Source organism: Conger conger, chromosome 3, assembly GCF_963514075.1.
Source record: "Conger conger chromosome 3, fConCon1.1, whole genome shotgun sequence".
NCBI classification, from domain to species: Eukaryota; Metazoa; Chordata; class Actinopteri; order Anguilliformes; family Congridae; genus Conger; species Conger conger.
This window is the reverse complement of record NC_083762.1, coordinates 39,365,201-39,391,211: the sequence shown is the minus strand read 5'-3', so window position 1 is coordinate 39,391,211 and position 26,011 is coordinate 39,365,201. Positions and strand designations below refer to the sequence as shown.

The window sequence follows — 26,011 nt, the reverse complement described above, 5'->3', positions numbered from 1 at the left end:
TTTCAATTAGAATTTTTCCTAAAATGCAATGAATGAAACCTTTACTTGATCCTTGGGATACTCTGATGTAAATTATCTGTGAGTGTCTTTGAAGTACATATTTCAATCTCTCAGTCCAAGTAGCATATTTTCTTTTTTCAGAATAAACTTTTTTTAGTTCTCAGAATTGCATTGTGGAAAGATCACAAATGATTATTTAAATAGCAATATGTGTACATATTGAAAGATGTGAGGCTGTGTAGCTTCAGATATTTAGATTAAATATGTTGTACATGTGTTGTACGTTTGCACAACTTTTATTTGCATAACAGGCCTTACTTTAGTTGTAGCAAGTTATATTAAATTAATCAGGAAAAATGCAGCATATTTCCTTTTCTCTAGATTGTTTGGCTGGGGTTTTTGTTGTCTAAAATCAGATAAATGCCATATCTTCTCTGGAACGCATTTGCGGCTATTCCCTGGACATTTTAGCGATTTGTCTGAAATGCAGTGTTCTTAAAGCCTTTGCTCTTTCTTAATGAAACAATTTATTTTTTTGAAAAACAGTAGTGTGTCTGGCTCGCCATGCTATTGGCAAAGATCCAGCCACATATTCATAATTCCACCCCACTCCAACAGCACAAAGAATTAAATCTAGAGCCATTTAGAACTTATTTAGTTTGTGTATACTGTGTGTGTGTGTGTGTGTGTGTATACAGTGGGCTCCAGAATTATTGGCATCCTTAATATAAATGAAGAAAAAACGGTGCATAAAATACAAAGATTATGTCATTATTCCAACATATTGGAAAAGTATATTCTTCGATTTCATTACATTTAAGTAATCAAATCTTTTTCTGAGAACCGTAGCTGTCAAAATTATTGGTATCCCTAACAGTTGTTGTACATAAAACCAAACAAAGTGAAATTGGCAATACAATTTTACTGAGTCTTAGTCTAAAGTCATCCGGTCACTTCCTGTTTTACTAGACTATAAAAATTAGGTAACAAGCATATACAATCCCTTTGTCATCCATCAGCATGGGAAAAGCCAAAGAACTGTCAGTTCAGAAGTGACTGGTGTAATGGTGTAGTAATGGTTACAAGAAAATTACATAAATGGTTAAACATACCACTTAGCACTGTAAGGGCAATAATGAAAAAATGTAAAACATATATGGAATGGTTCCAAACTTGCCAGAAAGAGGACACAACTGCACATTTTCACCATGGATGGCAAGGAAGATACTGAAGCAGGCCAGGAAGAACCCAAGGATCAATTAAGAATTGCAGTGATTGGTTGGAATTTGCGATCACCAAGTCACAAAAAGAACCATGAAATGGCATCCCCATACCAACTTTTTGGAAGGGTGGCATGAAGACAGCCCTTAATGAGCACAATAAATAAAACCAAGCATCTGGAGTTTACCAAACATTGCAATTACGACTGGACGAGAGTGCTATGGTCAGATGAGACCGACGAAGATATAACACTTTGGAAATACACACCAGAATAATTTTCACCTCTGGTTTTCAGAAAAAAATATATTACCTCATAAATAACATTAAAACATGAGCGTAAATGTATCGAAATAAACGTATACACTTTTCCCATATGTTTGAACATAACATATAGATTATCATCGGTGTTATTACTGTATATGCAGCCTTTTTTCTTCATTGTTATTAAGGGTGGCAAAAATTCTGGAGCTGACTGTATATACTATAGCCTATATGTGAGAATCTCTTTGTGTGTGCATCCCAGTTCAGTTTCCCCCGTTCACTTGCGAAGGTGCGCGCATGACTGCACGCGCATGTTTATGAGCATCTCTGCGCGCGGGTGGCTTTGTCTTTACCCACCACCGGCCTTAGTTACCTGTGTGACAGTGCTGTCCCCGCGGGGCGATAGTGGCATTGGCCACATCGATGACATTGTCCAACCTGCCCTTGAGTCTCGCCTGGTCTCTCAGGGGCGGTCTTCTCCGGAGCACTGCGAGGTCGCCTGGATTCACCCGCAACCCAGTCCCAACCCCGCGGCTTCCGTGGCAGACCTGGCAGCACGCCACATAGTCAGGTGCGCCGTGCGTAGCCCCCCTCGCAAAAGTGCCTCCAACAATGCTGGGGAGAGCGGCGCTCGTGGAGCCAGACTGCTAGCCCCAGCCCAGGAGAGCTATCCACAGGCTGTTTTGGCTCCGTCTGGCTGAAAGAATTCATTAAAGGAAGAGGTGTCTCACACAGCCGCCATCTACCCCTGCAGCCAGAGGTGAATCAATGGCTGAAAACACCAGAGAGAACACTTAACAACACTAAACCTGGAGGAGGCAGCCCGTTTCCCACTTCAAGGCTCACGTTTCCCGGGACAAACAGTCAAGGTAGCAGTGCCCAGGAAATAGTGGGGCGATCCATTAAACACACTATAAAGAATGGCTACAACACGTTTCTTTGCTAACGTGTGGACTGTGCCCCCATTGTGTATGTGTGTGTATGTGTGTTTGTAGAGCACTGATAGTACCATTAGTAGTCAATACTAAATTTCTTCATCTGAACTTTATCTGGATATTAGTCATAGTAGATTAACACATTTACCGTCTTCTCAGTATGAAACCATTGTATCAAAATGCATTGTTTGAAGCAATAAACTAAACAAAAGAAACACAAAAAGTGTAAAATACACAAATACTGTTCACAATGTTTTTTGAGTGATTTATATCCTTTTGTAGCTTACTGAACCAAATAATTTCCATTACATGTATGGAACATTTAGCTATATAACTCATAAATGTCAATAAATTAATTATTAGGCTTTGGGTATTGTTTTGCTTGTTTTATAACAGGCTCTATAATTTGCAATATTAATTGATAGGATGGAGTATTTTGGAAGGAAATGATTATTGTGTTGAACATTAACACTTGCTGCAGAAAAGGATATCAACAAATGAAGCCTCCTCAAAGCAAGAGATTCCTCTCATAACAAGCACTCTTCTCCCACCTAGTGGCTGCAGGGGACAGCTTTCAGCTCAAAGTAAAATTTTATTGCCGTAAAAATGATACCCTCAAGAGAAGATGGGAATTGTGAACAGTAAATACATAGATGTGGTAATACCGCAATCTCAAATATATTTGTACGCACGGGATGGAAAATAAAACAGAATTATGTGGTATTGGCAGAAGTTCAACATTTAATTGGAACAAATTCTAACTGGGAATCTGTAAACAATGCACAGGTAGTGTTCAATTTATTTTCCCCCACATATGTCAGCCACTTTTAGCAGAAACCATCATACAATATTTTCTGGGTCACTGATGGTGGTCATTCAATGTTGCAAATACACTGCTGCAACACATTACAGCATAACATTGATACAAAGTTGGGGCATCATTATGGGACAGCAGAACTGGCATCTCTGAAAAGGTCACAAAAGCACAGAGCGGCTTTGGAGATGACGCAGACAGCAGGACATAACAAGGGATGCAAATATAGAAAATAAAAAAGAATGTCAGAGAAAACATTATATAAGACATTAAATTATATATATATATACAGTAAATGGTCATTTTACATACATTTTTGGATTTAGGCCCATATAAAATGTAAGCAAAGCATATCTGACCACACAGAGGAGAACAGACAACACAAGCATTTACTCAGTTTTAACAGTCCTTAACAGTTAATATTGATCATCATTATTAGAAATAGTGGTTTCCAGTGTTCCAACTACAGTGAAATCAAAATTGTCAACTAAAAACCATTTTAAAGTAATCCATTTCCACGGATGTAAAACATTTCTATAAACCTATGTTAGCCTAATAGTTCAATTTTAAATCCATAAAAATTACAAAAACATATCACATACAGTGCAAATTCACATTGATTAATACAAAACATTGCAGTCCAATAACATTCATTTCTGTTTTCAACCCGCTGCTCTCAGTTCATGAAAAAAACTCACCACCCTGCCTTTCTAATAAAAAGTGCATCGTATTACATTCTGTAATTTTGAAATGCAACAGTCTTTTTTTAATTGGCTTAACATCAAAAGCTGGACTTTTTTGACGTCTTGTCATCCAAAGTTATTTACAAGCTGAAGCAGATACATTATTTGCTTCATTGTAATAGCTATAGTAATAGTATCGCATCTTACAAATCATTATTTATCCAAATGTATCTTTGCACATGATTTTCTTTGATTCAGGAACAGTCTACGCATTGTTTTAATGTATAACATTTCACATTAACTGCCCATTTTGCATCTCGACCCCTTCAGTTCTGAGTCGCTTGCTCTAATTCGACCAGGGTGAAGGTCGGGTGAGTATTGTTTCAGGTTCTATCAATACATTTGACATAAATTCATTACAGTAAGGGCAAGTGTGAATGAAGAGTGCATGGTTTAAAGTCTGCGCTGCATTTATGCCACCGCTATTGTAGGCGCAGTTCAGTTGTTGCAACGTTCCCGGAAAAATTGCACTCGTCTTCTGGTTGTCACGTACACACACACATCTCAAAGAGAACAGCCGCTTTTAAAAAAAATACCTGAATACCTTTGAGATGTAAATAAAGCCACGAGCAAAGCTTGGTTTACCCGAGAGATCTTGGACTTGAGCGGCGAGCGTACAAGCTCAGCGATGCAGAAGGGACGGGGAACTAGCGCTCCCTTCAGGGTCGTCTTTCCCCCACATCTTTCAATATCTCCTCCAGACAAAGCATCCACGCAATGATTAGGCTAAATTGTAGGCTAAAAGATGAACTGTAGATTCTGGGGCCTGTCATTCACTTAAATTTGATTATAACATCGTGGCATGTAGCATTTAGCTGAACCACTGTATCTCAGCTAGTGTTTATTTAATTTTTTTATCAACCCTACAGACCATACAGACATGTGTGCTCATATATTATGCAAACAAATTGTGATCTACATTATATACAGTACGTCAACTGGAGTTTAAAAGGAACGGGACCGTACACAGACTGTATCTCCTCCGACCATATCCTTTGTCTCACCCTCTGCTTCACCATATTATATATCATAATACGGTTATACATTTACTTTTTTAACAGTCAGGGATTCAAGTGTTACGAGAGCTTAGGGTGTGTTAGCCTACAGTACAGTACACGCACCCCACACAATTTAACACATCAAAGACTTTGAGGTCGGTAGGACCGGTGGGAGCATGGATGGTCTGGGCTGCGTTTGCTCAAGTGCACGTCCTGTCCAAGGCACGGAACAAGCTGGTAATTCTCCCCGGGGCCCCTATGACTGGGGTGCCGCTGTCAATGCCGGGCTCACAGGGCGATCCTGGTGCACGGGTGCTTAAGTCTGCAGGGCAGAATTCCCCGGTTTACCTGGTAGAACTCCACCAGCTGGATGAGATCACTGAAACGCGTGTGACCGTCATCCAGGCTGAAGAAGAGATCGCCCTCGTCCTCCACCTGCCTCACACATACATGCGCACACACACAAAGGAGAAGCACTGTAGCTCAATACAACACTAGCATTGCAGTTGGGTACAAAGCCAGAAGTCTGGACATGAGGTAGCCTACTCACAGGTACGATCTGAAAGTGTTTGATTCTCTGTGCATGACAGAGTGAGAGGACGAATGTCTTGGGGTTGCTTTGGCTGTCCCTTAACAGAAACACCCTGGAAATAAATAAATTACATTTGATTGAGATGATATGTTCAGTAATACCAACCCAAATGTTCACATTTGAATCCTGTAACGTACATCTAGCTTGTTTTGACACGGTAAACCAATATACCAATATAGTGGCACAAAATAAATTCCCAAACTTTAAGCTTTTTCCTTTGTTTCCTTCCAAAGGCAGTAAACTGAAAAATCACAAAGTCATGTCGCATGACGTAACCGAGGAAACAGAATAGCATTTGATTGGATTCACTTGATATCATTGTTAAATGGCTAACCTCCTTGTACTGAATGTGTGCACTGCATTATAAAACAGTTTGTACACTGACAACCAAAGATTGACTGTATGATTTTAGGATGCAGACTTATTGTTAATGTGTGCAATTTCCAGTGGGAGGTATGTGCAGTCCAAGTATTTGGATAATGGTACAATTTATGTTCGTTTGGCTCATCACCAGCACATTCGATTAGATGTTAACCTTTTCTGATTAGTCAGGTGTATTAAATTGCTTCCTTTGTGCAGGTATAAGAAAGCTTTCAGTACCTTTTCAGTAGTCTTGATTCTAGGTTTTTGATTGCCGTCAGATTGGTGTTTGTCAACATGAGGACCAGAGTTGTGTCAATGACTGTAAATGAAGCCATTATGAGGCAGAGAAATGAGAAAACAGTCCGAGACATAGGCCAAACAATAGGCTCACCTTAATCAACTGTTTGGAACATCATTAAGAAGAAAGAGAGTACTGGTGAGCTTAGTAATTGCAAAAGGACTGGTAGGCCAAAGAAGACTGCTGATGACCGACTAATTCTCACCATAATTAAGAAAAACGCCCAACACCTGTCTGACAGATCAGAAATACTGCATGTGTCAGTGGCTACTCTCCACAGAAGATTTCACCAACAGATCGACAGAGGCTACACTGCAAGATGCACACCACTAGGTAGCTGCAAAAACCATATTGCTAGGTTACAGTTAGCTAAGTAGCACCTAAAGGAGCCTGCAGAGTTCTGGAAAAAGGTCTTGTGGACCGATGAGACCAAGTTTGACTTGTTAGAGTGATGGCAAGAGCAAAGTGTAGAGGCTAAAAGGAACTGCCCAAGAAGCAAAGCACCCCTGTCATCTGTGAAACATGGTGGTGGGGGTGGAATAGCTTGGGCATGTATAGCTCTCACAGGTACTCGCATGCATTTGATGATAATGATAGCAACAGCAGAATTAATTGTGAAGTGTACACATCTTATGTGCTCAAATTGAATTAAATGCATCCAAACTCAATGGATGGTGGTTAATCTCAGAGCAAGGCAATGATGCCAAACATACACCATACACTTTATTCTTAATGATATTCCAAATGGCTTTCTTTTGGTAAGCCTAATGTAACAGAGTCCAAGGGCAATCAAAAGCCTAGAATCAGCAATTGAATCCAATTAATCTGAAACAGCCCCGAAACCAACTGTCCAATTACTTTTGGTCCAATAATATTTCATGAAAAAAAACTGGAAGGCAGGCTGGTCCTCAGTGCTTGAACTGGGCTCTGCTCCCGGTTGGCTATTTGTTTTGTTTTTTTGCATGCTATAGTTACTTACAACAAGACTATAAGTTAGGCCACCAGATTGAATGTAAACGTTTACCACCAAAATAAAAGTTAAAGCTGATGCCTCCCAGGACATTTACAATTCTGAGCATATCCACTAGATGCGATTTACAAACTCTTGTTAAAAGGTATGTTATGTTAAAAGGTAACATTAGTTTGATTAAAACAATAAAAATAGTGGGACTAGATTTTGCTGATATGAGTGCCCACTCATTTATTTCCATTTAAAGCATTCTTGGTGCTGTTTTCAAAACCTGAATTGGATACTAGTAGCCTACATTAATAGAACCTGCATGCATATGTGTCTCCAGGTCAATAATTGAGGATGATACACTAGTCTAGAGTACAGCTGTTTGTGTTGTGTTACTGTATGGACCACATCAGAAGCCCTTATACTGCACTTAAAATGTGTATTCTGTATTCCCAGAGAAGGAGAATAAAAAGAGGTGGGACTCCCTTTGAACCCAATACACTCGCTATAGGCTAAACTTGGGCTCGCTAAGACAGAGAATGCAAATAGATGCAAATGACAAGGTGACTGATGGGGTACTGTGAACACTTCATCAGAGATTTTGGACAGACCATTCCTGACCAGTGCCCACAGGACCCCCCTGTTGACGGCTGGACTCGGTCAATTATTGGGTGTCTGTCAGCTTGATGTATTCCCAGCTTAAATGTAACATTCAACCAATAGATGCACCATACCTTCCATTTAAACCCACAACACTGACCCTTTGAAATAGTGAAGAAATCAGAGAGGAACATACTACATGGGTGAAATAAACCTATACAAACCTCTTTACACCTAAACACAGTGCCGATTGTTGGTTTTGGAAACAGCACGTACCCATCAATGAGACCTTGCTCTGCAATCAGACGGTGAGCCTCATCTCTGGAGAGCTTGCTGTGGAACCAGGGCTGTGCTCTGTGAACAGCTACCACAAAGACCAGCACAATGGCAGTGAGTATCACCATTAACTTTAAAGTTACGAGTAAATGTAAAGTTAAATACAGTCCCAGTATGGTTAAATATAACATTTTTTTCAATATATTTCACAGTCAAGAAACTCTGTGTGGGTTGGGCAGTTTCATGCTGTCCTTGGAAACTATGGGGGTATTTGGGTATTAGAACAGAAAATAATAAATTAATGATCATGACCATTAGCTGAGCTGTGTGACCACTCTGTACAAAGTACCTTATTTTACCATGTGATGGCAGCATAGTGCTTAAGGGATGTATAATTTATTTTGGCTACAAGATTAATGGCTGTCCAACATACGGCTCAGTACACATATGACTCGATACACACTGAGAGTGCGAGCGATTGTCAAGGGTTGATTTAACACTGATCATATTACTGTAGCTGCACAAAAGAGACAATGAATGTTATCTAGCTTCACCTACCTAGCGAAGAATGTATAAGCTACATTAGTACAACAGAGGTACTTTCTCACTGCTTCCTTTCTCACTTTTCTTCAGAACTATGGGGTTGTAGATTTTATGAGAAACAATGAAATATACACTCTCTACTTATTCATGGGATTATCTAGTCAGCCAATCATGTGGCAGCAGTGCAATGCAAAAAAGCATGCAGATACAGGTCAGGAGTTTCAGTTAATGTTGACATCAACCATTAGAATGGGGAAAAAAAGACTGGTCAAAGTTGACAGGAAGGTGACTGACGAACACAAATAACCAGATATTACAACAGTGATATGCTGAATAGCATTTTTGAACACACAACGCGTCAAACCTCTAAGTGGAGAGGCTATAGCAGCAAAAGACCAATACGTCTAAAAAATAAATAATACATACCTAATATAGTGCTCACTGAGTGTAGATGCAATTCTAAGCTATACTGTTTCATTACCCATAAGCCAGCACTTGCAATATAGCTAAGTAAAACTCAACTGCATATTTCACCCCTTAAGAGAGCACAGACCTGCATCCCACAAAGTGCAGGTCACATTTGTTCTGAATGATTTCCATAGACTTTCATACTTTCTAATGAAGATGCCTCTTTTCCTGACTGGAAATTTTAAGTTGGCTAATATGCTATTGATTCCATAACATGTTACGACAGAATTCCCTCAAAATATGCACTTTAGGCACTGCTGTATAATTGACAATTGACAAACTACAGGCAAAACTGTGAACTTGCTTTGTGAAAATGAAAATTCGGAGTATATCCCAGAACATCAATAAAGTAATTGGGTTAACTGAATTAGCTACGAACATGAAACAGGCCCTGATTAGCTGACAATAATGACACAACAGTTGTGGGATCTGGGCTGGTTAGCGATAGCTTAGTTAGTTAACAACATTATAGGCCTTAAGTGAGGCTATGTTGTAAAGTTTACTCGTGAGTTAAGATGGTAAATAACATTCGCACATTTTGCTGCCGATTTCATAATTAAATAAACACAATATTTTAGACCCCTAATGAGTGTAAAACAAGGAAATATCCTTTTATTTTAACTGAATCAACTGCGCTGCAACCATCTCACTTCCTGCAAAACACTGCATCTCCACCAGGCAGGGGGCAGTTCACATTGTAGGATTACTGAATTAGTTGAGTAAAACCTGGAACCCTCTCATATGTGGAACATGGTGTAGTGGAGCAATAACAATTTACCTAGTTTGCAATATTTAAGATAAGTTTAATTTGACACCTTCACACCATCATCCATCTATCCATCCATTATCTGAACCCGCTTATCCTGAACAGGGTCGCAGGGGGGCTGGAGCCTATCCCAGCATACATTGGGCGAAAGGCAGGAATACACCCTGGACAGGTCGCCAGTCCATCGCAGGGCACACACACCATTCACTCACACACTCATACCTACGGGCAATTTAGACTCTCCAATCAGCCTAACCTGCATGTCTTTGGACTGTGGGAGGAAACCGGAGTACCCGGAGGAAACCCACGCAGACACCGGGAGAACATGCAAACTCCACACAGAGAGGCCCCGGCCGACGGGGATTCGAACCCAGGACCTCCTTGCTGTGAGGCGGCAGTGCTACCCACTGCGCCCCTTCACACCATCATTGGAACTCATTTACATTTACATTTAGTCATTTGGCAGACACTTTTAATCCAAAGCGATTTACAAGTGCATAGGTTCTTCTAGAAGTTAAAGCATCACATCCATAACTAGTAAAATCCATAACCATTTCACACCCTGTCTGACCAAACACAGAGCATGTGGCTTTTTACATAAATGTTTGCAGTGACATCTTTACACACATGACAGGAAGTATGACATGAGTTTGTTAAGCCCACAGAGAGCCAACTATGAAACAAATCACAAAACTGATTATTACTTACTTTTACTTAAAAAAAGATGGCTAGGTGGTGCTATGGTGCATCACATTCAATGAAAAAACCATAATTAGTGCTAAAAATCATTGGTGTGTTAGAGATGTATCAATGTTGTAGTGCTCCATCCTCTCAGCAGGAAATCAGGTGCTGAGACACAAGGAATTGCTGCAGTATATTATTGCCACGGTATATTCATCACCATTCAATCGAATATTTGTAATGTTTAAATAAATGACTTAATTCACATACAGTAACAGTTCCTGGTGCAAACCAGTGCCAGCACTGTGTGAAGAAGGTGAAAAATCCAGCTATGACCAGCTTGAAATTACCAGCCACCAGCTGTTTCAAAACATACCTTGAGCTGGTCAAACCATGTTGAGTACGGAGCTGGTTTGAACTGGTCAACCAGCTAGCAGCTGTTTCAAAACATAGCTTGAGCTGGTTAAACCATGTTCAGAACGGAACTGGTCTGAACTGGTCAACCAGCCACCAGTTGTTTCAAAAGCTTGAACAGGGTGCTGCTCAAGAACATGCGCATGCATAGATTCAAAAAATCACGCCAAACGGCGCTGAGAACAATCCCACCAGCACCGTCTCATTTGCATTGGTCTCCAGAGGTGAGAAGGTCTTTCTGTAGCTTTAACACAGCGCACGACGGGTAATGATTTGGCGAACACTAATTTCACTAACCTAAGTTTGACACGGGGCTCTGCGAAGCGGAAGGGCTTCCGTGACAGCTCAGTCGATGGCAGCTCTTCCTCTACGAAACAAATGAGCAAGAACATCACACACAGCATTACACCTGCCCGTGGCCCCGGCTTTAATCACGTTCACACTCTCTCCTCTCATCAGCCTAACCGCAGTACACTCTGTCCTTAACTCTGAGTTCATACGCCCGAGTGCGTTTTTGGCAGTGTTCATCATTAAAAATAAAGTCACAGTTAACAAATTACTGGGAGTCCTGGTGATGATAGGCAGGCAGACCCGGTGTTTTTGTGTTATGCACAAGGAAAAGAGGTCAGTGATATCACGTTATTAACTGCTAACAAAGAACAAAGAAGTATGGCCCTTTGTCCCAAACTTATTGAACTTTATAAAATAAGTGGTTCAGGTTTTCCTTCTTTGGCCATTGACAAATGTCCACCTATTACAAATGTCAGAAACATAAGACAGAGGCAAAATGTCGAGAAGGGCAAGATGTACTGTGTTTAGTTTGAGGCCAGGCTTCACTGCATCAGCTGTTTATAACTGCACCACAGACGGCTAATGGAACAATCATTCACAAAACGAGCTGGTCGGCGCCTTGCACGGCAGCCAATCGCTGTTAGTGTGTGAGTGTGTGCATGAATGGGTGAATGAGAAGCATCAATTGTACAGCGCTTTGGATAAAGGTGCTATATAAATGCCGACCATTTAAAACTCCTAGTTTAGAACTCATTACTGTGCTCTGACATGGTAAAATGAGGAGTGGTACATGTAGCGGAGAGCCTTACCCTCCACGAGAGTCCCTCCTCCACAGCCACAGACAGAGCTTCCGAGGGGTTTTCAATTACCCGGCTCTTGTGTCCTGAGAAGTCCATGGCCACCAGCGAGTTCTCTGATATGCTTCTCTGGTGAGGACAAACAGGCCTGATAGTTCAGTCTCACTCGCTAGGAATCCATACTGTATAATGCATCGGGGTTGGGGCCAAATCCATTTTCAAGTCAGTCAATTCATTCACTGAAAAATGCCCATAATGTTCAATGGGCATTAAAAAAATAAATAATAATTTAAATCTGATCCCAGCACCAAAAATAATAATAAATTTAACTAATGATATTTAGGGATTATAAAAGCCTCCAGCGTTACAGCTTTGTCTTACTTTAAAAAACTAATGAAGCAAAAGTTACTTTTCCATTTCTAATGCACTTTTCCTTTTCCTGATCATTTCTGCGCTGTCAATCTCCTGGTGTTTCAGTAATAAGGTATAAACTGAAGCTTGCCATTTGTAATTCATTGCGATTGATCTGAGTCTGGGCCTTGAGCTACTTGCTGTCTGTAATTGATTTTGAATCCAGACCTTAGAACGCATGGTTGTTGTACACTGTGGTATTGTGCTGCCACCTAGAGTCTAAAAAATAAATGACACACCTAATACGTGCCCCCTGCCTGGTGGAGTTATCCATCATACTCACTTTGGCGTAAATGTGTTAATCCACCAATATGCTTGTTGACTTGCAGACACACATATGAATGTAGGATTGCCATGAGATATCATTATTCTCTTTTATGCTGCCAAAGAAGGAAATCCCACCCCCTCAGCATTAAAATTGGCTAATATATCAGTACAGTGATTTACAGTAGATGACTTTAAAATATTAGATTACATTTTTACATCGCTTCATAACAATAATAATTAATGTAATAGAAATCACTATGATTTTATAACATATCTAGCTATATAATCCATTGTTACCACTGTAAAATGTAATATACGATGTATTTGGACAGTGACACAATTATTGTTGTTTTAGCTCTCAATGAATGAAACAATGAATATGAGGCTAATCAAGTTATTCATGCAATCTGTGGCGACATCAGTACACTGTGGTCTGTAAGTATTTGAACTGTGATGCAATTGTTATTGTTTAAGTTCTGTACTCCAGCACATTGGATTAGAAATTAAGCAATGAACAATATGAGGTTAAAGTACAGCCTGACAGCTTTAACTGGAGGGTATTCACATCAATAGCAGGTGAACCATGTAGAAATTACAGCCCTTTTTATGCACTGTGCCCAGCAATGTGACAGTGGTTAAAATGATAGCTACAGTAGGCCTACTGGCACAAATTGACGATTATTTTGCAACAATCTCTCTCTAAGCGAATAAATGTAATATCAATTACCGTTTGTGTTAAACAAGCAATAATCATTACACCGACCATTATATATTGGTTCATACCCACATCGTTGAGCAGACTTATGGATCTTAATAAACAAGAAGACGTGGTTATTATCGTTTGTCTGGAGGACAGGCTACGTCAAAAGGTAGCCTAAAATCAAGTTCAAGTATTTGGGTAATACAAATAACCAAGGAGAAAGTTGCATACGCCACATGTGTGAACCCCAGACGCCCCTCACTTCACCTTCACGTAAATGCCAACAATGTCAACATAGCCACGCCCAGTGCACCACGCACCTCGCCAGTGACTGCGCCAATGCCCCGTGTGAAGATGATTCCGGAAAAATCGGCCCATAGTGCAGGATGTACTATAGTACGTAAAGTGTATGGCTGCCTCTAGAACAGGCTCACTTCCCTTTTTTGATGTTGTCAATTCTGATGGCAGCAGCAGGATGGATTTTGAGGAGTACAGAAACAGAGGGTCAAAAAGTAGAATGTTCCAGACTGACGAAGTCAATCAGCTGAATCCAATTGAACATACATTTCACTGGCCGAAGACTAGACCGAAGGCATAAAGCCCCTGAAGCAAACAGAATCCTGCATTACAAGCCTGACAGAACATTACCAGGGAACATACCCTGCATCAGATCATGTCTTTGGGTCACACACTGCAGGCAGTCATCGAATGCAAAGGAATTGATTTAAGATTATGTTAATCATAATGCACTCCTAAAAAGGGGCTGTGTATTAAAAATGGCTTCCATTCCTACATGATTCACCCGATATGGATGTACATAGCCTAAATTTACAGTTTAACCTCATATTATTCATTGCTTAATTTCAAATCCAATGTGCTGGAGTACATACATAAAGTGACAATGCGGTTTGTTATTCAAGGATCAAATTACCCATATGTACCCTATTCGTTCTGGACACAAATGAGTACATTTCCCAAGCAAAAAAGGTGCAAATCAATTACATATTGCTGGTACAGGTATATGTACCTATAGGGTACTGCCCCAGTAACAAGCAGTTGCAGAGCCTAAACAACAGCAATTGCATCACAGTTCAAATACTTACGGACTGCACGGTACCGATATCTCGACATCAGATTGCATGAATTACTTGATTAGTCAATGATTGCACAAACAGTTTCCAGTGCTTCATTGATGTTTTTTTCCAGAAGGAGCCAATTGGGTCATGCGTCGCGCTCATAGTACAACATGCCGTGTTCCACGGAGCATTCATACCCATGATCCTCCACCAGTCCCTTGCCCTGATCTAATCCCCATGCTGTCCCTGCTCTCCCAAGCCACTTGACCCTTTGCCAGCCATTTTGAATGCCCTGTGACTTTTTTATGACAGCGAAGCAGAGGTGATGAGTTGTTAAGTCTAAGAGCAGCTCATGGGTAGGCTATTTTTAGAGAACCGCAGCTCGACTAACCAGAAAAAAACCATGTCAACTCACTGTTTTGTGCAACGAGGAGTATCTGACCAAAATGAATCATGTGTTAATTTCCTCAGAATTGCTTGGCTTAAGGAGGAGAGTCAGGCCAAAATAAACAGTGTGTAACTCATTCAGCATTGTTTAGTCTTGAGAAGGGAATCAAAACAAAATAAACCAGAGGTGAACTCACACAGAACTGTTTTATTTAAGGAGTGTCTGACTAAAACAAACCACGTGTCAACTCATATATTGGTTCAGGGGAAAGTCTCCAGGGTCCGGACAGAAATATTTGAACGGTTTTGCATGCATGAAACCCCTTCATTTAAATACACCCAAATACACAGCTAGACACATTAACTTGAATATGAAAAAAGCTAGGCAACATAGCTAGCATGAACGAATTAAGTACACCTACCATGGGTGAGGCTCTCTGCTTCTGATGTGGCTGGATGAAGTTTTGGTACAGCTGCATCCCGTACTGCAAACACAAAGAACAAAGACAACCTTCACATAAACCCCAGAAACCAAAGCCCTCCCGGCACTAATGACAGCTGTGAGGCAGACTGCTTCGTAAACTCACTGGTGTACACAAGCTCTTGTGATACAGGGGAAAGAAGGTCTGCCTTTTTTTTTTTTAGCAAATTACCATTTGTCAATTCTTACTTGGCACAATGCTTAAGCTATGGACTTGGAGCAAAATCCATGGCAGAAAATGACAACAGTTGACAGTATGGATGCAGCGTTCAGCTAGTTACGATGTAATCTCCCCAAAGGTCATAGCCTCTGCTATACTGTGTGCATATGACCTCAGACATGCGACAGAAAACACTCTGCCACAAGTGTGCCCAAAGGTTGTCACGGTTACCTTGAAAAGGCGAATGGCGGTCACCCAGCAGGTCCTGATGTGCTCCTCATCTGCACAGAGCAGCTTCAGGTCTCGTGGGGAGCTGGATTTGTTAGGCTGGGGGTTTACAGAACAGTACTTAAGCATTACTGTCATAAACAAGAAATTCATTACCTTTTTCTTAATATACATTGGGCTCCAGAATTATTGGTACCCTTGATAAATATGTACAAATAGTGCTGAAATTAAAATATAATACCGTTATTGACATAAACTTTCTTTTCCAACATATATAAAGTAGTGCACTTTATTAATGAGTTTACAAGCCACACCATCAATAGGTTGCAGAAAACAATTATATTTATTCAATTATTCAATTATTTAGACATTGAGGTTGATGGTAATGGATTGAATTGGAATGATGTGTGTTTGTGTGAGGCGAGTCTGCGGTGTAGGGAATACTTCTTGGGAAGATCTGAATGGATGTAGAGCTGACAGGCTCAAGATGACCAGAGGCCCATAGTTTTGATCATGGAGTCAAGGAGACTTTGGTGGGAAGCAGTAGCAGCAGCTCTGTTTTGGAAAGTGTAGCCAGAATAAACGTTTGTAAATACGTTGGATATAGACAGGACTCGGCGTAGATGGGAAAGGACCAGAATCGGGTTGCTGTTATGAATGAAGATTCGGAAGGGGATGAGCTCTGAGATTGTCTAATTTGCTTGTAATTCATGAGGGGTTTGTATGGATTTAGTATTCTGAAGTAAAAGATGGCTGTGGGTTCACCAGTTCAGTTACCTAGGCTACACTTTAGTAGGAAAGCAATGAACTCATCATAGAAGATGGACAGATCTGAGATGTGAGGATCGCACGAGGGGTTGAATTTATTGGATCTAGAAATGAATTCTGAGCGTTGTAAAACACAGAAATAAGCTAGGAGGAACATGGATCAGGAACTGTGCATGCAGCATGAGGAGACAGGTAACTGGACGCAATGGGAAAGTTGATCCGCAGTAAATGGGAGTCAACGAAGGGTCGGTTGGGACACTTGTCCCTCAAGAGTCATCTGAGAAGTGGCGTTGGTCCCACTGGTAAGAATGTATTCTGCTGAGATATACTTTAATGATAGAGATTCTGGAAAAAGAGGAGTGTGCGTATGTAAAGAAACTGATTAGGGTTACGAGATCGAATGATCGAAAACTAGGGTTGAATTTGTTATGGAAAGAGTGGTAGGATATCCATGCGGTCCAGTATGCGGAGATGGTGCCATACTGTCAATTATGGCAAACTAAGAAACATTAATGAGATTTATTGAGGTTCAGTTTTGATGTTTAACGTTGTTGCTGAAAATGGTAGAACTGGGGTTGGATGTGTGGCTATGTGTTTTGGACAAAGTATGAATTAACGCAAGAAAGGCATGAACACTAAGGAATTGCTTTGGCCTTTGTTGATGATATCAACGACTGTTTGGACATCTGAGTGGATGAATGATTTCCTAGACCATTCCTTTCCCCACAGGAGGGCAGCAATGACGATGGGATAGATTCTGCATAGGATCGGCTGATGGATCTTTAGAGGGACTGGTTAAACTCGGGAGCCATCCGGCAGAAAACCACAGAAACCACAGAAACAAAATTGGCTGATGGGGCAGCATCTGTGTAGAGTTGGATGTCTTCAGGATTGGTTATATGATCTTCATAGAAGAAAGATATGCCATTTCAGGTGGTGAGGAAGCATAGCCAGAAACGAAATTTAGCTGTGCTGGAACTGTCTAGGACGATTTTTAACGAGGAATGAATTGGCGGACAAAGCGATGGACACCATATGGGAAATGAAGGCTCGACCTTGTGGTATGATACGAAAAGCAAAATGACACAGTAGAGAGAGCAGCTGGTGTTTGGTGCATTATGGGGCTAGGGGAAAGTTGCTGATGACGAGAATGATTTGGTTTAGTTTTTATTTTGGGAGTGAAGCTTGAAATATTACTGTATCTAGGGTTATGCCAAGGAATTCCAGGGGTGTTGATGGACCTTCTGTTTTCTCTGCTGATAAGGGAACCCCATGTTCTGAGAAGAGTCTAGCTAGATCATGAGCGGGAGGATATTACAAAAAATGAATCCAGTAGATGGACATAGGTGGTTTTTTTATGATTATTGATCAAAATCCAGCTCATGGTAGGCTTGAGCTGAATTGAGGAGGTCGTCATCTGAGGGACAGGCTGTTCATTACCGGGAGATCCGTGGAGGAGGTGAGTATATAGACGTCTAGAGGTTTTTTAAGGTTTTTAAGGTTTAGGAATTGAACTGACAGGCGGCACGGATAGTGCAGTGGGTAGCCTCACAGCAAGGAGGTCCTGGGTTCGAATCCCCGTCAGCCGGGGCCTCTCTGTGCGGAGTTTGCATGTTCTCCCCGTGTCTGCGTGGGTTTCCTCCCACAGTCCAAAGACATGCAGGTTAGGCTGATTGGAGAGTCTAAATTGCCCATAGGTATGAGTGTGTGAGTGAATGGTGTGTGTGCCCTGCGATGGACTGGCGACCTATCCAGGGTGTATTCCTGCCTTTCGCCCAATGTATGCTGGGATAGGCATCAGCCCCCCTGCGACCCTATTCAGGATAAGCGGGTTCAGATAATGGATGGATGGATGGAATTGAAATATGGTTCGGCTTCATTATAACAGCTATAGATTGCGAGTTCTGACTGTGTTGCAAGGAAATGAGAATGGATGAGGAAAAAACAGGTACTGTGGGCAGGAAGTATTTTATGGGAAATGAGTGGAAGGGCAGTGTTTGTGGTGTGGTCTTGCTCCTGAAACTCAGGTGTTTAGCTCCATTCAATGAAATCAACCAAAGTCTCACATTTTTCAAATACAATTTCTTTTTTTCCCAAAAAACAGGTTCCACAATTATTGGCACCCCTGATGTAATACTTTGTGCAAAGGTTTGGAGGGATTTTTAACCATTCCTCCATGCAGAACGTTTCAGAATCATTGATATCCTTGGGACACTGAGATGGCCATTACGGAACATGTATGTATGAGGTGGTTCTCCTTCTATGCATTCTATTTTGCCGCCAAACATGTGGATGATGTGTATGGCCAAAAGATTACATTTTGGTCTCATCTGACCATAGCACTCCAGTCCAGTCATAATTCCAATGACTTTTGGCAAACTCAAAGTTACTTGGTTTTGTTTATAAGTAAGGGCTGTCTTCATGCCACCCTTCCAAATAGTTAGCTGGTATGGAGGTACCATTTTATGTTTTTAGGCTTGGTGACCCCAAGACACAACCAATCTCTGCAATTCATGAACTGGAATCATTGGGTTACTTTTGGCCTCCGATGTTTCTTACTGTCCAAGGTAAGAAGGTACTATGCACTTGCATCATCTTCCTGGCAAGTTTGCACCCATTCCATATGTTTTATGCCTTTTCCTTATTGCCCTTAGTCCTAAGTGGTATGTTTAACCATTTATATATATTTTTTGAATTGACAGTTATTTGGCTTTTCCCATGCTGATGGTTGACAAAGGGATTTTGCATGCTCACCAACTTTACGCTCTAGTGAAACAGAAAGTGATGGAATGACACAATATAGTTCCTTTAGACTGAGATTAACTAAATTCAAGTCATTGTAAAGGCAATTTCACTTTGATTGATTTTATTTACAATAATTGTTAGGGGTGGCAATAATTTTGGTACCTGTGGCTTCAGAAAAAAATAGATTACTAAATAAAATAAACATGAAACAATGAGAGTGTATAGAAATGTATAGAAATAAAAGTATATCATTTTCCTGTAGCTTTGAACAAAAAATATAGATGCCCATGTTCTTCATTAAATGCGTCCTTTTTTCTCCATTTTTATAAAGTGTTCCAATAATTCTGGAGCCCACTGTACATAAAAAATTTTTTCTGTAAGACTTCACTGTTGGTTGGAATCATAAAATTTAAGATTAATCAAAGGAGGCATTACACTGTTTTCTCTGCAGCATATTCATATTTCTGTGCACTGCTTAGTCTATGTTGCTTTCCTTTATCGCTCTGTTCCTATTTCAGGAATCCCTTCTGTCCTAAATTTAACCAATGTTTTGTTACAAAGTTCAGCGCTTGATAATGCACAAGACAGACAACAGAACTATGGGGAATTTTACAACATGCCCTAAACATCCTATGCCAGATAACAGTGAAGGTTAAGTAGAGTTAAGCCTAACATCTCAAAGCTTTGTGAGATAATGTAACCAGTGCAGGAAAGTCTCCCACAATAGCAGAGGTTACATTGTCATTTTTGTTTCATTTGGAGCATTGTAGAATAGTTTTTCTCTGCAAACGTCAAAAACAGTATTTTAAGGGTGAAAGGCAAATACCTTAATACAGAACGCATAGTCTGTCGGGGCGCCTTGTGTCTTTCTGGCAGACAGCAATGTGTAGACATCGCTGTCGCTGAACTCGGCAATGAACTGGAGATGTCTGGGTTCCTTTGAGAAAATGGGGAAAAGAGACAAATCGCACAGTTATTCAAAAGTTAACTTGTGAGCTAGACACAGTGCATTTGTGTCTACCGCACTGCTGCGCTGTGCTTCATGTAACCCCGCATTCCTGTGTACAGTGGATTGAAGTCATGGGGAAAGAGTGTCTGTCTATATGAAAAGCAGAGATGTACGGGAGCTAATTAGGGTGCCCTGAATGAGTTAGGGAGCAAGGCAAGAAAAGCACAACATAAGACAGAAGCCAAAGTGATTGTTTCTGTATGGTGGTCTTGGCACGCCACGGCTACAGTTTCCAGGAGGCTGTCGAGTCAGAAGTCAGAAGGTTCAGTTATCACTCCAAAATAACCACTTGTAACCCACTTCTTGCAGCTAATTCGGCCTGATTGTGCTTTATAACATAAAAACACAAATTCCCCAAGTCTGCTGTATTCACAAGGAATTGGGCCATGTAGACAAGGACCGATTGTTACCCATGATTGCACTCAGACAATACCAATCTAGTCCAAACAGCATTGCCCTATATGACACAGGTTCATATGACACGGGTTCAATCAGTTCATTTGGTAGATAACACCAGATATGCAACACAATAAAGGGAGATTTAATTATCCAATAAGCAAACTCGCCGGGAACAGCACACACCAAAACAAACATCTATTTCCACAACAGCGGCGCACAAAGCCAACAGCTGTCACACTTTTCTGCTGCGCAAGTAAATTTCCCGATGCCAAACTGAAAGAACACGCATTGCTGAATGGGAATAAATAACACACGACTAAAAACACGCAGCAACCGAAAAAGGTCAAGTCAAGTTTGACTCCTTCAGCAGTATTGGATTGCGGATATCGACAAGTGCAAACTAGGGCCGCCCCATACTTAGGACAATGGCTCTTTTGTTGTAGGGAGAGGAAAAGGGAGAACTGGTTGGCACAGCGACGGGCAGGTGTAAGCCTCGTCTGTCAACAGCTTGCAGGGTTCGGTCCCTGACATGCCAACCAACCTGCGTTGAATCCAGCTGAACCGGTTCCACGCAACAAGGAAAACCACTGAAAGCAAAGTGGTGCACCGCAGCCTCATTCAGTCAGTGAACATGCTAATAACGTCACTAATGATTTCATGATAATATCATGATAATACACACTCAGTCAGCTTGTTACTGAAAATATTTAATCAGCCAATCTTGTGGCAGCAACTAAATGCATAAAAGCACGCAGACATGGTCAAGAGGTTCAGCTGTTGTTCAGACCAAATATGATCTAAGAAATGTGATCTAAATGACTTTGACCGCAGAATGATTGTTGGTGCCAAACAAACTGCTGATCTCCTGGGATTTTCACACACAACAGTTTCTAGGGTTTCAAAAAAATGTTGCGAAAAACAAAATATATCCAGTGAGCAGCAGTTCTGTGGGCAACAACACTTTGTTAATGAGAGAGGTCAGAGCAGAAGGGCCAGCCTGTTCGAAGATGACAGGAAGGTGACAGTAAGGCAAATAACCACACATTACAACAGTGGTATGCAGAAGAGCATCTCGGAACACACAATGGGTCAAACCTCTTAAGTGGATAGGCTACAGCAACAGAGACCTACAAGTAAAAAAAATAAGTCTAATAAATACCTAATAAAGTGCTCAGCGAGTGTATGTGCAATGTGATGTATTACATATTACATTGGGTTTTTTAGATTATAAGGACGTAGATGTTGAAACGTCAGTCTTGCTTGTCCATTAAACAGTGTTTATTGCTCTGAGCTGTGTACTCCACCGTCTCTGATTTTGGTCTAGTCCTTGTGAAGTTGTCAGGGTAAGGACACTCATATAGTCTATTTGCCCTGGTCGTTGAACCTCTATTTGGTCCTCCTTTATTCATCTGGCTTGTACAGTGTTTGGTATTTTAGTTTTTGCATGTATTAAACATAACTTTGTATCTACTGTGGTGTCAGGGTATACTGATTGTGTACTGTAGGGGACTAAGTGTGTATGGACTAGCGGGTAGTCATTTCAGCACTTTGCATTTGACCCATCCCAGTTACTTAAGAGTAGTTGGTGGCGCCCAGGGAGCAACGTGGGGTTAAGGGCCTTGCTCAAGGGCCTTGCTCAAGGGCCCAACCGGTATGCGGATATTATTGTGACTACACTGGGGCTTGAACCACACTACAGGCTGCCCAGACTGCATTTTATTTTCAACAGAGTGGACATGGAGCCAAAGAGGTTGGATGCACTGTATCTTTCATGGTGTAAATTCCTGCTTTGTAAAGACGCCTTTTGCCCCTTTCACCAATGCCTCTGACTGACCTTGGACACCCCCTTGTTGGAGTAGTAGAGTCCAGACCTCCGTAAAACAAAGTAGAACTTCTTCCAACATTTCTTCCCGGATTCCTTGGCATGAAGGTACCCGTGAATTTCTGGACAGGTGCTTGAGCTTAGAAACATCTGTAGAACAATGATAGAATATAAACACTCTCATTGTGCAAAAAGAGAAATCTAGCCTTGTAGTGCCTAAGACTGTAATTATTGAATCTATCTGCAAAAAACCATAACATTTGAAAGAATAAAACCACAATTAAAAGCAAGAACCACATTTACTTCAACCCATATGTTGTGACATATTTATTTTGGTCAAAAAATAATTGAATGATTTGTTCTTGTACAAAACGTTCTTTTGTAAAATTCTGGCATGGAAATGTACTTGTACACTCTCCAATATAAAGTTCAGACAGCATGAACATCGTTCATTAGCAGAAAAACTGCTTAATTGAGGACAAGTACCAGCGCATATACAGACAACTTATTTTGAATTCTCAAAGATAATTACAAGTAACCAAGAGCATGAAGTGGAGTTATTCCCCCAATGTCACTGAGAGTAAACAGTCCGAATCTTGCAAGTGTAATCTTGTGAAACAGGACAAAACACAATGTGCTCTGGAATATTAGTATATTAGTATATCACAGAATATATAGTGTTTGTATAAAAATATATTGTAAAATGCATTGAAAAGACTGAAGCCTCTACAGATGGTTATATGGGGCAGGTTGTTTTTGCATCTGACATGTATCGAAAAAGAATGCATACCTGTATTAGCTGAGAGTGGTTCATTATCCCGTTAGTTTCATTTGATGTAGACACCATGTGGTCTGGGAAAAAGTCCTAACATTATGCAGAAGAGTGAAAACGATTTGTTTAACAATGCCATTCATATTCATTCACTGCACTATACTTTTCAACAAAATTGCTACATGTGTTTATGTTAGATTACAGAGCAACACTTTCTACCAAGCACTCCATGTGTTCGTGTCTTTTTAAAGCCCTGCAGAAACATTCCTCTATGTTTATGCCAACTAATATAGATTGTGAGTGTGCTATGCCATCTCTACCAATGTCCACTTTAAGTATGATCGTCATAATATTCAGATTTGCTATGCTATGATGAAGCCATATTTAACAGAAATGGTGATCCAGTACAGCCCATGTCTATATCAGTGGGCACGTCCATTTATACATTCTCATGTTATGGTAATACATGTCTTATGTAATTCTTATGAAGGTTTCCTCATGTTTTGCATTGCCAGTTACAATATATGTACTTCATATTTTACAGTCCCACCAGGATCTCGTGAAGTATTTTTGTGATTACTGCAGCCTAAAATAATTGCATTTTTGAACCTTTTTGGGAATAAAATTGGGGGTATAACCAAAAATTGCAAATCAGCCCTAAAAAATAAAGATTGCTTAATCCTGTTTTTTTGCATTCATTCCTTTTTTCACAGTGCAATGTTCAATCACTGTGGTAACAAGATATACCGTTCGAAAGCATTAAAACTCACAATTCCCTCTGTGTAACCTATTTTAAGATGCCATTGCTTTAGCAACAACAGTACCTTTTTTGTAACATGTGGGTGGCAAAATAAACGTAGGTGGACCTCGCCTTCACTGGACATACTACAAGAAATATGGTAATGTTAGCATCCTTTTCACGACAACAGTCCAGCGAACCAAATAAATAATAGCTTCTGATTCTAAAAACGAGCTTGGAGAAAGGTTGATAGAATGTCCATTGTTTACTTTGAATTTATTTGGAGGAATTATCAATGTTGTCCATTTTGCTGCTGCATACTTCAACAAAAGTACTTGTACATAGGAATGCCATTATCCACATTTTGTATAGGCGCTCTTGAACACCGTTAGCTTACGTATTGTACAAGTTTTTCTGCCCAGTAACCATAATGCAATAGCTAAGTATAGGCCTTCTCCCTATCCATGCACAATCAACTACAGTATATATACTTCTGTCCAGCAAAGAACCGACTATGTGCGTGTTATCGAAATGACAGCAATTTAGCTAATTACATTACTTTACCAAAAGTGTATAGCTCTCTTGGTCTTGTGCTAATACAACTGTAGTAGTTTGAGCAACTGTCCTGATCAGTCATCAATATAATTGTTTGGCTTTGCTAGCTAGTATATAAAACTGCAGTCTCTGCTATTGGCACCAGTTCAGCTGTGTTTTGGCGCACACCTGTGGTTTGTTTAGGTTGAGGCACGATTTGATTTGATCTGGATAACAGCGGTTCTGCATTGGATAATTTTATGCTCAAAAGAGTTGTGACTGGTTAAATTTATAAGCATTTTTCCGATTTGACCTTTTTATTTGGCAATATTCCAGGGATTGGATAACATTGCAAGCTGTCACAAATACCGTAATGCAGAGATTGGTTGAAATTGCATTAATTATTGCAAATTCCTGGAGGGACTGGTTTTAACAATGAGACTAAAAAGAAAACAGTACTGAATGTAGAAAACTATATTTCTAGGAGCACTGTCAGGTGTAATCTATATGGTGGTTCTATGAAACAGAAAGACCTATAAAACCACACACTGCACTTACCAGGGGTTTCTTGAAGAATTCATATTTGGCATAATTCTTTCTGAAATATAGTCTGTTGTCAGCATCGACATCCCAGGCTGACTGCACCTCCATGACTGATTCATGGTCTTCTATGGTTCTCTCTGGGCAGTACAGAAATTCAACAAGGTTGAGGAGAGAGCAACAGTGTGAGAGAGAACAAGAGAGCAAGAGAGTAATCACGCTGATAGCAAAACAAAGGAATATATAATAAGTATAATTATGTATTCAATATGTTTTTGGAATTCTTGCTATAAACTGACCCAATGCAGAGAAGAATATATCATAAAATATTGTGACAAACCTATCAGAAAACACACAGCAAAAAATGGGCAGGGTGACATATATTCGCAGTCAAGTTATTTTTCAGGCCGTTTGTGTTTTAAGCACATTGTGCTGGGGAGCGATTAATTATTTACCTCTTTCCTCAAAATGATTCTTTGTTAATGAACAACCATTAAAAATAATGAATCTGATGTTCAATGTGCAAAGTAGGCAGCGGAGGAGTTGTTTCACATAATTGTTGAACTTTATTCAGCTCTCAGAACCCAAAATTAATATTTTATGAACCTATGGAAACCAGCTGTTTGCATCCTGCTATCTGGCATACTGCATAGTTATCAGAAGCTAATTATTCCCATAGCATAATGACAGTCAGTCCTACGTGGCCATCACAACACATTACTTCAGGTCTAAATAAATAATTTTTAAGCTTCTTAGCCCAGAGCATGAAAAAAAGGAAAAGCAAAGAGGCCTACAGGAACTATAAACAGAATAAAGTCGAAACTAATATTCTATTCTTGCTTTGAGATTATGAGGTTATAGATCACTTGCTGCATTCAAAAATAGAAAAAACAAAGAGGCCTACAGTAAAGCGTCTATAACCTCAATATCAAAGCAAGAACAGAACATTAGCTT

The 26,011-nt window shown here is 40.3% G+C and overlaps 1 protein-coding gene across 3 annotated transcripts in view; it reads right to left on the bottom strand.

Annotated features, from left to right (window-relative positions):
- Positions 1 to 3,138: 3,138 nt before the first annotated feature.
- The window catches only part of grb14 (growth factor receptor-bound protein 14), a 62,548-nt gene continuing 39,675 nt past the window's right edge, over positions 3,139 to 26,011 (bottom strand). For all 3 annotated transcript variants that reach the window (XM_061234813.1, XM_061234814.1, XM_061234816.1), the window contains 11 exons: positions 25,076 to 25,197; positions 23,263 to 23,337; positions 22,485 to 22,622; positions 20,069 to 20,179; positions 15,733 to 15,828; positions 15,283 to 15,345; positions 12,032 to 12,148; positions 11,229 to 11,298; positions 8,060 to 8,147; positions 5,523 to 5,616; positions 3,139 to 5,407 (listed from right to left, as the gene is read on the bottom strand). In XM_061234813.1, the coding sequence (XP_061090797.1) occupies positions 5,261 to 5,407; positions 5,523 to 5,616; positions 8,060 to 8,147; positions 11,229 to 11,298; positions 12,032 to 12,148; positions 15,283 to 15,345; positions 15,733 to 15,828; positions 20,069 to 20,179; positions 22,485 to 22,622; positions 23,263 to 23,337; positions 25,076 to 25,197 (1,121 nt within the window). In that variant the 3' untranslated portion in view covers positions 3,139 to 5,260. The remainder of the gene's footprint in view (positions 5,408 to 5,522; positions 5,617 to 8,059; positions 8,148 to 11,228; positions 11,299 to 12,031; positions 12,149 to 15,282; positions 15,346 to 15,732; positions 15,829 to 20,068; positions 20,180 to 22,484; positions 22,623 to 23,262; positions 23,338 to 25,075; positions 25,198 to 26,011) is intronic.